At 40.9% G+C, this 17,639-nt stretch overlaps 1 protein-coding gene across 1 annotated transcript in view; it reads left to right on the top strand.

Annotated features, from left to right (window-relative positions):
• The first annotated feature begins 15,507 nt into the window (after window positions 1–15,507).
• Window positions 15,508–17,639, top strand: part of CSTF3 (cleavage stimulation factor subunit 3) — a 51,383-nt gene continuing 49,251 nt past the window's right edge. The window contains exon 1 of the mRNA XM_075427043.1: window positions 15,508–15,749. Coding sequence (XP_075283158.1) covers window positions 15,720–15,749 — 30 coding nt within the window. The 5' untranslated portion in view covers window positions 15,508–15,719. The remainder of the gene's footprint in view (window positions 15,750–17,639) is intronic.

The following is a 17,639-nucleotide window of genomic DNA, read 5'->3' as shown; positions in this document are numbered from 1 at the left end:
TATCCCTACTATTATTAGTACTTTCCATTATTTTCCTTCCCCCCCCCCATTTTTCCCTCCAGCTCATTTTCTAATTTTTCCTCTTCACCATTTGTACATAATTCTTTTTCAAGTTGCATATGTAGGGTTCTAATTATCTTCTATTTTAGGGTATTAAAAGATTCTGAATCATCCCACCTTCTGTGAGATTAGTAAATCCAGTGATTACCAACAAAAATGCTGCTGAATGCCTATTATCCATGTTAATTATTCAATTAAAAATATGCTGGAGCCATCAGCAGGACACTTCCATTTCATGGTTGAATAGACAAAAAAATCTTTCAAAATTGTTCTAAAGCAATTATTTTAAAACTTGATTTTCAGAGCTAATCTTTCTCCTGTACCTACATGCTGGCACAATAAAACCTGTGCATGGAGGTCGACGGATGTAGCAGCCCATGCAGAAATCGTTCAGTAGACAGAGGCTTGTCTTGGAAACCCCACCAAGATGAAGCCCTCATTCGTACCTGTTTTTTTCCTTTCTGCATGTGTTTTGAGTAGAATACATTTTGTTTCTGCCTAAACTTTTTAGACACAAGGATGCTCCCGTATGTGTTAGAAATCTGATACTCTTATTTCAGTATTTTAAACATAAATTTATGATCATGAAGAGAATTTTTAGCCTAATCAAGCTCAGGACCCTCAGTAATTCAGAGTCTTCCAAGTGATTTCTCCTCTTTCTAGCACTTCTGTGCTTCAGCCTTTATTTTTCTTCCATTTTTTTTAACCTTCATTTTGCATTCAGAGTGCCCATATGACACGTTATCATCTGGCTACAGTCTGAAACGAGTTGACTAAGCTGGTGAGGAAACCCAGCAGCAGGTGGAAGAGTAGCCTGGGATGGAGCCCTTTCCTAACAGGTATTAACAACACAGCCAAAGCACTCACTGAAATATGCTTCCTCCCAGGTCTTTCAAGCTGGTCTTAAATTCATATATGACCTCATACTTCATCACCATGGCAAATTAAACTACTCCAAAACTCCTCCAAATCCTACTAACAAAAACTGGGGTGCATTTCAAAGGAACCTTTGATTTCTGGGATCTGCTTGTGGCACCTGTGGAACAAGTGTTAGGCAACATACAGTAGTTTGCCAAAACAAGTAATTTTGAAATTAGCTAACCCAACAAGCACCACTACATGAAGCTCTCATATTACCTGTCTGAGGTTGCCATTATCAGAACATTTAGCCACTATAAAGATGCTCTCACAAGACTTGAGCACAAAGTACACCTGAAGGTGTACCTGTATTGGGCAACAACTTGCAAGGCTTGCCCGTCTTCTATACTTTCAGAAGGATTTTCAAGAGGACTTTCAAATGGAAGCCACCACAGAACAGTATCTCCATGTACCCTTGCTTCAAGGAAGCACAGGAGCAAGTAAGCCTTCTCCCAAGAGATGGCGTATGCAGGAAGCCTGTCAGCGCCTTGTAATTCCAGTTACAGTGTCTGCCCATCCTACCAGCAAGAGCAACGTGGATGTTAACATACAGAATGGGCTTTGGGGAACAGAGCAGATAAATGGTAGTCAGCTGTGCATGATGCAAATGAATGGGTCAGGGATTACCATTAAAGGGGCCTGTCATACATATTTGTATACATATTTTTATACATACATATATAAATATACACACATGCTTTAAAATATGAAACAAGGATGAAGATATAAGCTTCAGACTTTCTATTTTCAGGTGCATTAACATCTGCTGTACAGACCCAGAAAGGTTAGACAAACAACTATACGCAACTTATGACTTCATACGAAAGAACTGTGTCTGCTGCCTGTCTCTAGAGCTTGGACTTTCATTTGGGGCTAACTGAAAAGGTTCCTGCTTCCTGTCTATTTCCAGCCAAATGTAAAAGCTGAGACTTCAGCAGACCCCTTCATCCATCACAACCGCACCTGTTTAGAACAACAGAGTCGTATCCTTCTCACTCTGCACCTTTGTGTGGCTAGCATGGACAGGACACTATCAGACTCGACGGGTGAGAAGACTGCCATTTGGTAAAGCTACCCACCCATCAGCTTCATGCAGGCTCAGGTCAGCTGATGAGCAGCATTTCTATTCTCTCCTACACAAAGCAGGGCACAGAAAAGTATTGTAAAATCCAAATAAATATTTTTAAAACCTTTAAGCATTATTTTTACATTACCACTTCCATCCCCATTTGCTTTTCTCATTGCTTAACTTTAAAAAAAGGCAATTTTCAATCCAGAGCCGCTGTGTATGTGTATGTAGACGCCTGACACACCCCAGTGACTTGTTTTTATGGGAGTTGCACAGTAGTGCTTGTGTTGCCTCAGTAACAACTCCTACACCAGGATACTTGAGGAAACCAGGGCACAATTTAGTAAGTACCATGGCACATACTCTGCAGTCCTAAAACTACTTCAGTAGTGGCTGGGAGGAGGCTGTTTACTTCTTGACAAAGAGATTATGAAGTAGACTCTGTCACCCGTGACACGTGCAAATCCCAGTACTGTGCAGAGCAATGTGACACAGTTACCAGCACAAATTATACCAGAGAAATAACCAGAGTATGTGTATTTGGTTTGGAAATTTTTCCTAAATATATTCTTTTTTTTTTTTTTAAATCCCATCTGAATGCTATTTATTAAACCAAATGTTTTGTAAGGAAAAGACAAAAAATGAAATAAAGGGGGGAAAAGAAAAAGAAAATAAATTCTTATCAGCCTTTAGAGAGAACAGGGAAGATCCTGCAAGGAAAATATCCCAGCTCAGTATCGAGCAGATTGGCAAAGTTTTACATTTCCCAAACCACACTCTGGATTTCATATGCTGACTTGCTAGCGGAGCCAGCCTATAGTACAGTAGAACTGGTGAGTTACAAGCACATCGTGGGTAGCAAAGACAGCAATGAAGAAAGCAGGACAGATGCCTTCTGAATAGCTGAGATGGATGTGATGGCATTCTCAAAAGCTGGTAGGGAAAGCTTAAGAAGTAAACAAGCTAGTATGTCTTCTGCTGTTTTACCTTTTTGCTCTTTATAACTGGAACTTTGTTTATACAAGCTGTTTACTTCTCCCTCTACTCAAACAGCCTAGAGGTGCCATACCCATCTGGACTAAATGTCTTTTTACCCCACACACCTTTTTTTTTTTTTTTTTCTTCGGTTTTTTTCCTGGTCAGGAAACCAGCAGAGGATGCAGGCCAGAGAAACAATTCAATAGTGATTTTGTGAATTTTTCTAAGATAGCCAGTTCCTAAAAGGATTTGAAAGGTCAATAGGCTCTGAAACAGCTACAGCACCTCTTCACATTTTTATAGTAATTGTTAGGGACAAGACTACATTATTCTTGCGATTAGGGGACAAATGCAACAGTGTACAGGATCTGGCAGATCTGATGTGCTGAAAATAGCATTGCACTCAGAACAAGATGGCTACCTCAAATCTACTATAACCCCATTTTGCAGCCAAAGCTCTTCAAATTACCACAAGTGATTCTTTAAAGCAGTCCACTAGTAAGACCTTTGTGAGCTTTACAATTACCTTCTCTAGGATCAGAATTTAATCCAAGGACAAGGATAACCTAAGGAGAAGAATTAAGGATCCAACAGTCAGTATGAAATGATAGCCATGTAGAAAGCACAAACTCTCCAGATGGTGGATTTGGCCTTTTTTCTTCCTTTAGTAATGGCAACTCTAGGTCTGCCTGCTGTTTACTTTTATAGCATTTTTCAAATTACACTCCAATTTTAAGCATTCATTACTCTTTCATTAGAGATGGATTTGACTGTAAATGTCAGTGCTGATTCTAGAGCACCTACAGCTTCAAGGATGGAATTTCTTCCATGCAGAGAGACAGGCTTTGGCAGACTGAAGATTCTGGCTTTGTATTTACAATTTTTTATTTACAAAATTGGATAAAGAGAAGGGGGAAGGGGGTATGATTACTATTTCCTACAGTAATAACTTTGTGAACTGGTGATGCTCCCTCGAGCACTTGGTATCTGCTTTAGCCTATGGCAGGTTTCATTCCCACCCATTTTGACACTGCATTCCAAACATTATTTCAGACATTTTTTTTTGGTATGTGCTCTTTTTTAATACAAACAAACTGCATTAGTCCCTGAAAAGAATGACTCAGCAGGCCAACTAATGAGATCTCCTCTCTACCTCAAGTTAAAAAATCTGAGCAACTCCTATGAAGGATATTCTACAGTTATTTATAATTACTGATCACAGAAAAGTAACATAAATCTTTCCCTGATTTTTATCATTTTACAAGCGCGGAAGTATTTTTTTACATTTTTATTCTCAGAATATAATGAGAAAATGTATTTACTGAAAATCTTTCTGAAATACAAAAGAAATTACTTTAATTGAATCCTACATATTCAGATAATCATTTGTGAATTCAGAAAAAAAAATTTATTCCTAAACTAAAACGTAAAATAGTTTCTCTCAAAATAGTTGCTTGTTTTTCATTCCTCCTCCTTACATTATTGGAATTTCTCAGTCATTTCTTGTTCACTGTCACTCGGATGTTTTACTGAAATAGATGGCAGTGCTACCAGAAACTTGTCAGATGGCTCTGAGACAACATGCTATATCACCTTAGATGTATGTGACTTATGTCCCACATTTGGTAACAGTTCAGTTTTTTTTCTATAACCCTATGTCAAGGAACCAAAATACGAGAAATGTATAAGCAACGCCCTGAGTATACAGAAACAACAGCATTAGCCCAAACAGATCATAAGGCTTGTCTGAACTAAAATTTCTGAAAATTTATTTTAACATTATTAAATACTTTAAACATATTTAGAAAAAAATAAAAACATATGTATTTCCAGATTCAGGACTGAAATTGCCTTTTCATCCATACATCTTATATCTGGGTTTTATAAATGCCTTTGTTTATATTGTTACCATCATGTGCTATATAGCCTTTTTAACATGAGTTAAATAGAAAAATCAGTACAAATGAAATGCAGCTGGGAAAGAGAAATGGCAGTTGTTTCCTCAATTTTATATATGCAGGTAGACACACTTACAGGCATTGTAAAAAGCTGAATAGACATTTAAAATGTATCTAGCTAGTTAGTTCTCTTGGATAGCAGCACTTCTGTTTGAGTATTAATTACATGCTCAAACTTTTAAGTACAAGGAGAAGGATAAAACAAGCCTTAACAGTCCTTAATCCATTGTATTCTTCTGAGGATTTTGAAAAGATGAGTAAATATGTTTTCAAAATTTATCCTGATTGTAAGGGTCATTTTCCACTATATTTAAAACAGTGGCATTTTTCCTCATTACCTCTTGGTATTAACTTATATTTCTCACAGTGTTCTCACTTTTCTGTTGCATACAGCAGTGTTTTCCCCTACAGACTTGAATATGTTCAGCAAAGAGGAGATATGCAATGATCTGGTAAATAGCATGGTTCTTTAACACTGGTAACTAGTACAGAGAGCTAGCTTCTGCTAGAAAAATGCACAAAAGATCATTAATTTATAAACACACGAGTTCTCAAAGCAGACCTGCAAGGGAGAGTAGCAAAAGGAAGGAATAGGATTCATTATGGAAACCAGCAGATAACCGTAACAGAAGGGTATTATAAAAAGGAGTCAATACAGCAAAGGAAGAAAAAGCAAAGTGGGACAATAAAGATACTGCTGAAAAAAAGCACATTGAGCTTGATACCATGCACTTAGTAGTCTTTTAACTACTCTAACACAACCAGCCAAACCTGCTGTCTTTCAGCTTTTCTAAACACAACTACATCCTTTGATGAGCACATAGCTTAGGAGACACTATTACATGCCATCCTTTAGTCTATCACATACGCACACTGCCATTAGCTGGCTTATCATATTCCCTAAACATTTGTCTTCAGTATGCGAACCAAGCAGCAAGTTATCGGATGCTTTCCGACAAGACTTGTATATCCCTCCGTAATACCACGCCATTGCTGACAGTTTCCATGCTGCTGCCATGCCCTCGATCTCACCAGCAAGCAGACAAATAGAGCTCCCTGGCTCTGTATTCTGAGATGTACAGGACCATAGCATACTACCTTACTTCTCGCTTGCACCCAAAAGAAATTAAGGGATAACTTCTCTGCTCATCTGGGGGATCATGGCATAAAGGAGGTCCCTGAAACTAATTCCTCAGTAGTAACAAAGTTAATATAGGGGGTAGTCTGTAACGACATAGAAACAGATTCTATTCTCTCTAATTACTAGGATGCAAACGTGTTGCTCTCTAGCCATGCAACATTTCTGCAAGGAGATAGCCATGGGAGTTTCAGAAGCTGTTTTAGAGCTGAAGTCCACAAAAGCATTAGCAGCGACTTTGTCAGACTGCATTGACACAAATCCATGGGCTGAACTGGTTCTGTTCTGACAGACCAGTAATTTTTATGTAGGCTATATTTCACTCAGGAACATGAGCACATACTGCAGAAAGTTCATTCTGATGTTTAACCCATAGTAGGTCCAGAGCTTTTCATATGCATACAGCTTTGTGAGAAAGTCCCCTGGTACTTCTAGCATCCAAACTATAGCCCAAAGTCATGTTTCTACTAGTCTGTGAAAAAAAAAATTACTGCTAAATTGTTTCAGATCTGCTGGCAATATGTTTGCAACTGGGAAAGCTACAGTTGTTGCAATGGGCACTCGGATTTACAAGGTAATTAGCATTGACAATATTCCCAAACCTTCTGTCACGTTTGAGTGGATGGCATTCCTGAACCGTGCTGGGATATATACACCCTTCTGTGCTCACAATTTCTAACAAATTACAGAAATAAGAAGGAAAGTTGAGGGATTTATTCATTTTGAATCAAATTTGCATTGAAATTCTGTTTTTCAGAGAGTGGAATGGATGCATGCTTCTGATACACAGCAGCACTTGTTCTGTTGTTTCAAGGAACAAAACCAGGACAAACTACCACATAAAGACTGGCAATGGAAAGATTGAATGCTGAGAAATAAAGGCAGATCATTTCTGGTCAAGGAGCAAACAAATGCAACAAAAAATCCATGGCGAACCACTTTTTGTGGTAAATCATTACAGAATCATTCTCTTTTGGGTAATTTTACATATACATACACCCATATGCAATGAAAATTATAGTAATATATGATAAGAACTGCTTCATGGCCTGTCTTCTAGTTCACCATTGAGGGTTTTAACTGCTTCATTGTATAGCGATAGCAACTCACAAACAGTATGCGACAATGTGTACCACAATGAGGGAGGAATTTTCCCCAGGAATTGTCCCCAGACAGTCTTTGGAAAGTTACTACTTGGAACAAGAGCTAATATATAAGCATGACAATCCCTTTGCTGCCTCACTACCCTCCAAATGCTAATAAAATGAAATTACTGTTCCAGAGTAAACACTCATCCATGTACTATTATTTAAAAATTGTGAAAATAACACAAGAGAAAAAAAATAAAATGCATTCATGTAATATGAAATGAACTGTAATATAAGCTTTAAGTATAATCAATATGTAATTAGAGCTGCATAGAAGAGGCAACAATCTTCAGGCTCTTGACCTGAAGGATACTTTTTTCTTACATTCAGGCTGAGACATTTCCTTTAACTGAGATTTCAAAGTGCACTGTTATGCTTCTTTAGAAATACAAAACCAAAACAAATTCTACTTTAGCATGGGATGGCTGAGCTGAGGTATCACGACTGAGGTTCAAATGCAGTCACTTCACTGCTAACTACAAGCTTAGCTAATGAAGAGAATGTAAAAGCACTTCCTTACCTTTGTGTCCCTACTAATTTACTAAAAAATAGCACACACAGACACTTGGAATCACTGTTTTTACTAGAGAACACAGATCTGTTAACATGAAGTCCAACTTCTTATGGAAAAGGGCCCTGGCATTGTCAGTTAACACCAAGTGCAAATTTAACTGTCTGCTTGTCCGATCTGATCGCCATGGTACCCAGATGCTTTATAGATAAACATGAAAACATAATCCTTAATTCAAAGAGCACGCAATCTGCCAATGTAAATTTACACAGGGATAAACTCAAAGTGAGCTGTTATTTCAAGTGCAGTGTGCAGGTCCAAGTCTGGACTAGGTAACATCACCCATAGAGGAGATTTGCACAGAGGCTAGAAACATTAGTTATTGCTTCAAAATAAACTTTGATAACCATAAACTCTGACAATAGCTACATTAGAGACAGAAGCGTAGCTTAAGGTGGGACACACAGGGCAGTCACAATAGGATTTGAAGGTGAACTGAGATAAGAAATATTTTGTGGATCAAGCTACACATCACAAAAGTGGAAGGAGGGGATGGCTGCTATTCCAGCACCAGAAGAGTACTGACATTTCCAAGATTTGTAAGTCAAGCTTGCCTAAAATAAGGAGATTAAAACAACACCGAACTTCGGTTTCTTTCACATTGCTCTTAGGTTTCTGAGAGTTTGTGGTGTACTTGGATCACACAAACAAGCTTTGTTTCCTAACAGAAGGAAACTAACTTAGAAGAAAGAAAGATTGATTGACTCTTATGTAAACCCTTGTTTCCTGGAGCTGAGCTTTCAAGTAAAACATCAAATACTATAGTCACATAGCAACCTCCCCAACCCTGTTACAGGTGGACTGGTTGACCAGTTCCACCTTTCCTGTTTCTCTAGGCTACACAAACACAGCACTTGAATCGGTAGGATTTATGTCAGCAGGGTGAAACTTCCTTGTTTGTGGACAACATGTATTTAGGAAAACAAGAGTACTACCCAAAATAGCCTGAGGTGAAAACCTGTGATGTTCTGTGTTTGTATATTCCAATATATTATGAAAATGAATAGCATCTAATGTCTTATAAACTTAATTTTACACACTCATATTAAGTTGGATTATTCAGCTAAGTAGAAGGCATTTAAGTGCAAGCAACACTATGCTTAGATAGTCAATTATTTTATCACTAACATTTTTGGAAGCACTCCAGTATTATACCAGATAATCACAATTAACACTGAATTTTGTATCGCTGATCCTAAGTGAGAAATAACTGCCATCAACACTATGTTTTTAAAAGGCTTTGTCTATGTATTTACAACCAGAGTAAGCATACACTAGCAAACAACTGAGGCTGAATACTGGTATGCAAAAGTGTGCAACACCAATTACCAATAAGTATGTTCTGCCCCACCTCACTTTGTTCTCCTTTTTATTTGTCAGATGATGACTGCTATGCTAAGCACTGGCAAGTTCCCTCTTTGATGTCCAATCATCCTTTGATGCCTCTATTGTCCTCCCATATGCTTCTACCTTCTGTCCTTATTATCTTTGAGTATCAATACCCTTAAAATCAGGATGCACATGATTTTTTTCCTAAAATAAGGTGAAGTTAAAATGCTTTAAAAGTGATTCATCACTGCAAGCTGTGACTCATAGTAGGATTCATAGAAAGCCACTTCTGATGTAAAATAATAATGTGGCAGGAAAAAGTCCTGTAATCTGGACATAAAAAGACCCGAAGCTCCTGCCATGCCATTTTCTCCGTTGGGCGGCTGCCAGGTACGTGCTGCTTGTCCCCTCGCTCCGCTTCCAGCTGAGCCAGAGCGGTGTCTGTCTGCCACCTCCCGGGTGAGTCACAGTGCTGGGGACACGGAGTGGTCACAAGCCTGCAGGGACAAGCCGCAAGAAGAGATCTAGCCATGGTAGTGGTCATCACACACATTTTAACTACTTCAAAAATACTTAGGTTACAAAGTCCAACACTCAAAACTTTAAGAGCACTGCAATTACTGAACTGCACTGCTGCATTTGTACACGTTACTTCACCTTTATCCCTCTAGCTGCCAGGCTTGTTTTGGACTCCACTTTAGTTCAGTACACAGCCAAACAGCATTATTCAGTTGGGGATTTTTTGTTGGTTTGGGTTTTTGTTTCTTTGGGTTTGGGTGGTTTGGTTTTTTTCCAAACTTTGTTCTCCAATATGAGTTTTTCCAGATTTCTTCTTTTTTTTTTTTTTGCCTGGAAATGTTGTCCGGGCAGAACTGGAGGATGTCAGTCTCTCTCCGAGTTTAGGCACTTGGACACTGTTGCAGCCTGGCGGTAGGCATGCAGGAATGCCACAGAAATGGCTGCTGGACATGCGAGACTGTGCATGTACTGGAGAACTGATCTGCACACAAACTATACACCAAGGTATTCAGGACATGTTGCACCCACTGCATGTGCACTATAAATGGTACATCCATAAATATCTGTCCAGAAATCTTAAGCAAAAGAACAATGTAACCCTGCCTCTGCAGATATCCAGCTGTTGGCTTAAACAACTTTCAGCGTTATTTTCACTGCTTAGTGTTTCATCATTAAAATACAGTTTTAAACAGAGAAAGAGATCCAGCTTCAGATTTCATTTCACTATGGTAAATTTTCCAAAGAATCCACAAGGTGATATAAATAAATGTTGATGAATACTAATACTGATCCAGAACAGCAAGTAGTGTTATAGAAGGAAAGAACTCAACTACTGATACTGGTAAAGAATGCTAGAAGATTTTAAAAAGTTTGTTCAGTCTAAACATGGATTATTTACACTTTTCTTGGAAAGCTGAAAAGCTGCTTACAAAAATAAACTAGGCAATACTGTGTTAAATAGCATTGAACGATAGCCAATTCAAGCAAATGAATTGATGTGAGGAGGCTAGAATTCAATCCATAATTTTAACATATCATTACGCTATTAAAATACACTACTGTAACTATGCAGTTCGCTACAATTATTTTCCACTATTCACCTTAGTTATTCACTAATCCATCCACCTTTGTTTTCTGCTTATATACTAGAATTCTAAATTGGTTTCACTCCTTAAATAAACTAATTTTAAAAACTGACAAATTTCTCTCAATTCTCAAAAAAATAAACTTCCTTTGATTGCATTACACCCACATCATTTACCGCCACATGTCACTGACTCCCTTCTTTTTAATTCCACAGCAGCCTATGATCATGAAACCCAATTCACTGGGTAACAAGGGATACAGAAATTCATCCTTTGCTATTGCTGACATAACTTAGGTTACTGCACCAGTAATCTAAACACCTTTCATGACATGTGACCCTCTCTGCACTTCCCATATTGTAAACCTCTACCAGGATGACAATCACCAGCACCTCAGGCACTGGCAGCTGGAATAACGCACACACAACATATGCCCACCATGCCTTTCTTGCACAGATTGCCTACAGTAGTCCAATGGGAAAGTGACAACAGAAGGCATGAATGGGAAAGAAGGCAGAACTAGAACAAAATAAGACAACTACGGATGATAAATGAGAACACTACTGCATCTGGCAACACAGAAGCAGCAACAGATTCAACAGCTGGGCTGCATCGCTTTGACATATTAAGGTCTTCCATAGTCCAAACCCCACAGTGCATGTGTCAGTCCGACCGAGTCTCACCTAACAAGCAAGCAGCTCGCTACTCCAATACCCTATTTCAGCACCTGTAAATCATGTATTTAGAGCAAAGAAAGGCTCTCTGTAGTGCTGTGCTGTACCTGACATGGGGATCAGAGTGAGAAAACACCCAGAAAGAAACCTATTTCAGAGACTATTACTTGGGCAACAGATCTGATGCCGCAGCTCCTACCAGTCACATACCAATGCAAATAGTTTCACACACTGACATTCCAGTCAGCTGAAAGGTCCTCACACGACACAGTTTTCAGCTGAGCACTGTTCCCTTCTCCTCACCACCCAAATCCTCACAGCTGCTTCCTTCACTCTTCACTACTAACTCCAGCAGTACCAGTGCAGAGGCCAAGAAAAACTTGGCAAAGCCTGTTAGCTTGGGTTTTGCTTCCTTCCTCATCTTTGCCATTGATGCAACCAATTAGTGAGACACATCGCACCCTAAACCAGTGGATGTCAAATGGGAAGCAAAACCAGTTTGGCAAAAAGATGAATTTCATTCTTAATTATGGCCTATGGGAATATAAATTTAGATTACCTTCTTTCTTTAGTTCACAGAATTCCCACGGTGTTGTCAGTTTACACAAACAAAAGGACAGATTATGGGCTCTATAAGGGTACTCAAGTACCGCAGAACTCTCAGCTGAGGAAACAACAGTGCCCACCATCACCCTAGCCAGTAGCAAGGCAGGGTCTCTCAGTTTTCAGGTCAGCATGTCTTCAGTCTACATATGCTGAAACCGTCTTGGAGGAGGGGTGACACAACCTGCAGCCTCCAATAATATTATGATGGAGTGGGGAGGACACTTCCAGCATCTTCTGCATTCAGGTAGCTTGAGATTCAGCATTAACCCATAGAAACTGATAGGGCAGTTCAAATCTAAGAGCTGTAAACATAATTATATCTGTGAGTCAATCCTTTTGAAAATAAATTTCTGAACAATATTTTTAGTAGTTATAGAGTTGCACTAAAAGGGTTGCACAAAACCTGTGATTTCATAACTAGCATAAAAAATAATCTGTTGTAGCAACTAAAATCACTTGGAAGATAGGTATGTCAGCTCTGTTTGACAGCCACTGCCCCAACTCTGTGAAAGCAGTTTCCTTTCCAGTTTGCTCCACTTTATGGTTTGCCAACATCTTGGCATGGCAGCCTTTAAGGTTCAACATCTATTTGTTTTACTATTTCATTTTCTTCCAGTTGTTTTTTTCTAAGTGACACATCATTTTTGTCTATTTTTTCCAAGCAGAAATATTTAAGTACCACTGAACTGTAGGTAGTCTTTCGTTCATGTTCAGTTTTGGATTTGTCTTCAATTTCTGCAGCACTCACTTACAGAGTAGTATAATCCACAATAGTTTACTTGTTAACTCATAGCTTGCCAGTAAGTTTCATGTCAATTACCGAACGAAGCATGAATCACTACAGCATAGTACACCTTAGCAATGTCCTGTTGCTTTGAAATCACAAACCATCTGAAAATTAAAGTGCAGCCTTCCCAGGCAGACAGGCCTGTAATCGTGTCTTCACTGCTCCCAGTTACCTCAGGCTAGAAGCCTTGAGCAGTCAAGATGACGCAGGTTCAGAAGCAAGGGAAGGAACAGCCACATTCTAAAACAACATGTGAGCTAAGAAGAAGGAATTAGCAACTAAGTTGTTGTTACAAGCTTAGCTGCTGCATCCCCATTATTCGCACCCATACCATCAACAAGAAAGCTCCAAACAAGCCTGTCAAATGGGTCAGCTAATGCAAACTTACAATACTATTGAACTCAAGCCAGTAGATTTTCGCATTTTTTGAGGCAAAACTTGAGTTACGCTGACACTGTTATATCTAAACTCTAAATTTAAGACAAGGAAAACATTTTCAAAGTTATTTTGAAACATAACCTATCATTTACACACAGGTTTTGTAAGTAATACTGCCTCTTGTGAGATTCACACCAAAACACAAACACGTTCATTATCACACAGTTGTGAAAAAGTTCGCACTTAACTGCAAAACAAGACAAGATATTAGGGCTGAATTGGTAAGATATATCAATATGAATTTAAAATTTAATTTTCTTTTTGTACTTTAGTGCTTCTTTTAATTTTCTCCAACTAACACATTAAAGAGGTAAGACCATGTATTAGAGCTGCAGTTCACTCAAGCTATCACAGCAACGCTTGATAGAAAGGGAACAGGCACTATTTGTATTTACCACAGCTGGGGTTTCGGCCAAGGTCTGTTCTATGCATGCAATTACAGAAATCAAGAGCAACACCAGTATTAAGAGACAGCACGTTATTTTATTATGTGGGGTGAAAGGCTGTAAGAGGTAAGAAGCAGAAGTCTAAATGACATTACGCATCACTCATTTTGGTCTTCACTAGCTCATTCTACTAGACAAGCAATATGTCATTGGCGTTGTCATCACTCAAAAATACCTTTCTCATTTTATGAAACTGAACAACACAATCCCAAAACCTGAAGCAGCTAAAATTAGAATAGAAACATACTTCAACACAAAAACAAAGAGCTATAACAAAATTACAACTAGGCCACTTAAACAATTGACATCCTGTAGACCTAGAATAACATACATGTATATTTTGTAATTGGAAGTTTCACCAGCATTGATTTAAGCGATTACTTATAAAGAATTGGTTCCTACATGGGAAATGAAAAAAACATTACACCGATGAATTAGAAGTGCAATTTTTTTGAAAGAAATCATATTTATGTATCAAATATTTTCAAAATAGAATCTGTTGTGACATGGAAGAAATGGCCCATAAGAAACAACAAATTAGCCTGGTATCACAAAATCACTATTCTCTGGGAAATCAGAGAGCAGGACAGCTTATCTATCACGACAGATTGATAGGTATGTTTGTATTTCACTTCTGAAGAACAATAGAATCAAAATTCTTCAGTACTACGAATAACATTACTCCACGGATTGGTCAAGTCAATGCTTAGAATCCTCTCCCTTTTTGGGGGTGTTCAAGCTTCAGAAGAAAAGGTTACGTACTGTTTTTCTTGTGTCCTCTTTCCACACATTATTGTGGTTTAAGAAAGTCACTTCTAGAAGATGAAGCAGGATGGAACCCAAAGAGTGCTAGTATGAAGTTACTTTAAGTATCTCTGCATAAACGTGACTGTATTCTACAATTTCAAGAACACTTACACTGCTGTTGTGATGGCAGCTAAGTCATCGTTCACCTTGGTATCTGCCACGCCTCCTTCAATGCATTTGTTTCATACAGCAGTTTCGCTGCAGTGGCAGACTCAAAGCCCTTCTCTCACAGACTGGCGATTACTTCGTAAATAAAATTAATTAGCTTTAGGGGGAGCTGCTTCCTGGGTCCTTGAGGTCTTTTGAAACAATGACCTCTTAGCTTGTCTTTTGAACTTGCCTCCTTGATTAACAAAGAGCTCTTGCGAGGTGGAAGACATGGGTCTACTGCTAGCAGACATTGCTGACGCTACCTCCCCAAGGGCAGACCGCCGGCTTGCTGCAAAGAGGTGACTGTTCCACAGACAACACTTCCTTAACGAAACAGCCCAGGACGAGCCCGCAGGACGAGGGCTAGAGGTCACAAAACCCCCCCTGGTCTCTGCCCACTGTCTCAGAGTTTCACCAATACGCCGTCCGCCAGGAAACGGGGACCGAGCGACGGCAGAAGACGCCCACTCAGCAACCCTTACAGGCGCCATGAGTACGACTGCCGCGGCCTCCAGGGCCCTCCGCGGCCGCCCCTCGGGGAGAGGCCCGCCCGCGGCTCCGAGGCGGACGCCGGTGCTCCGCGCTGCCCCTACGCGGCGGGAGGCAGGCCTGTCCCCCACAGCGCCGGGGAGGAGGACCGGGCCCCGCCGCGGCTGCCAGGCCGCCGCGCCCCACCCGCCACCAGCGCCTCCCTCAGCCCCGCACTCACGGACCGCTTCCGGCCCGGGGCCGCGCGCTGCCGTGACGCACTTCCTCCTACCCGCCACTCTCCCCGCGCGCCGCCACACAGCAACGGCTCAGGGCCGCCCACCCCCCCCGGCTTTTCCCAGCGTGCCCCGCGCGGCGCCACTCCTTCCTCCGCCCCCGCTGAAAGCCGGACCGGAGGCGCCGCGCCGCCATTTTGCTGTTAGCGCTGCCGAAGCTCTGGGCCGCGGCGGTTGGCGCGGCCGGTGGAGCTGCCCGCGGCGGCGGGAGCCTTTTTAAAGGGGTTTTTAATCTGTCTGGGGCTTCGGTGCCCCAGCCCTGTTTTAACACGCCATGTCCGGAGAGGGAGCTGCCGCCGACCAGGTGAGCGGGAGGAGGGTGAGGTCGCAGGCCGCTCCCTGAGGGGAACCGCGGGGGCTAGAGCCGCTGTGGCGGTGGGGCGGGCCGGCCTGGGGCTGCGCGGTGCTGGCCGCGCTGCACAGGCCTCGGCGGGGCGGCGGGGGTGAGCGTGCGGCGCGGCGCGTGGGGCTGGCCGCCGCCCGGAGCTGCCGTTGCGCTGGCGGCCGCGCCGCGGGCCGCCCCGGGAGGCGAGGGGAGCGCGGCCCTTGCCACTTCCCTGCCCGCCTCAGCCCTGCCGGCCTCCCCAGCGGCGCGGTCGGGGAAGGGCTCCCCTCCCCCGCCGCACACACCCATGGTGAGGAACTCGGGCTTATTCTGTCAGCGAAGCGTTGCGCGGGGGGCAGGGGGTGCGCGGCGCCGCTCCCAACGGCTCCCAACGGCCGCCGCCGGTAGAGCCGGCAACGCTCCGAAAGCTATGTCTCTCTCAGACTTAGCGTTTCTGGTAATCAAACTTTAATTCAGGTCGAGGTGGACAATAGACACTGCAGGGAGCTGCGCTTTCCGGATCTCGTTTGTTCGTGGTCACTGAGCACACGCACTCCGGAAGAGAATTGAAACACGGTTCAGCTGTTTACACTGATACTTTTGCGGTGTTTTGTAAAGTGAGCGTTCGCGCTTAACATACAAGGTTGTGTATGTCTCTAACGATACCCTTTTCCTCCAGAGTAAGGCATTAATGAAACACCTTTAAATTAGAAACAATGAAAATATGCTTATTTAATAAAGAATCTTCTTTCTTGTGCAGTATTTTTGCTCTTATGGGGGGGTATAACTGCTGTTTCAGTTAAGTTTTGTTGGGGTTTTTTTAATATACTAAAATATGTATTTGTCATAACTTCTTATCTTCTAGGCAGATGCAAGCAGAGTGTTGGTGTGTTAGCTTTTTAAATTTGATATTACCGTGTACTATTTCGTACTTATTGGCAGAATTTCTCTAAACAACTCTTTTTGATAGTTAGGGTTGGGGGCTATGTTTAAAATCAGTGTTAATTGGAGGGCTTGAGATGAAAGTTCCTGATTGAGGGATGAGTGGTTGGTAACACTGTGGCATGCCTTAGTGGCAATATAGCCTACAAAAATTAAGCGAATGACTTAGTGCTCCCTTAAGAAGCTTTTCCTCATAGAATGTCATTCTCTTCACAAAACAGGTCATGTTTCTGTGTGTCTGGGCCCGTACTCTGATATGGTGGTGTATAAATTCTTTGTAAGATCACCAGTTCTGGGGGGTAGGATAGGAAAGACAAGTGCTCAGAATGTAAAATACCCAGTTTCTGTCTCATTAGGAAAATATCCTATGAATTACCAGCCTGTATGCTCAAAGCTGGTCAAGTTAATAAGTATACTTACAGCATGTTTAAGCAACATATTCTTCAGAATGGTTTAAATCATCAAAAGGTAAATGGCTACAAAGAAGCAAGAACATGCTACAATAAAATTTGGACAATCCTGGCATATAATATGTTTCACACTTAAGCTACCCACTCCAATATATTCTTTTAAAAAATTACATTGATGTTGAATTGCATAATGAAACTGTTGCTTGAAGTAGTGTGTTTATTTCTGTAGCTTGTAACACATTACTATTTAACTTAAAGAAAAATGATGACTTAAGGGTTTATTTTCTTTTGCAAGGAACAATTTAATATGCAAAAGGTTGAATTACTTTCCAGAATAGCTTTTACTTCAGTATACAGACAATAACAGCTTTAATAATGCGATGTTATATCACAGAGGGTTTTGGCATTCAAAAATTGCAAATCATTATTTGTAGCCTATGTAGAGCAGGTATTTTTAGCATATGGCTTGGATTTTGGTTTTTCTGATCCATGTTGAAGTTCATCCTTTTTACCCAAT

This window comes from Opisthocomus hoazin, chromosome 7 (genome assembly GCF_030867145.1).
Source record: "Opisthocomus hoazin isolate bOpiHoa1 chromosome 7, bOpiHoa1.hap1, whole genome shotgun sequence".
NCBI lineage: Eukaryota > Metazoa > Chordata > Aves > Opisthocomiformes > Opisthocomidae > Opisthocomus > Opisthocomus hoazin.
This window is presented reverse-complemented; position numbering and strand designations above follow the sequence as displayed.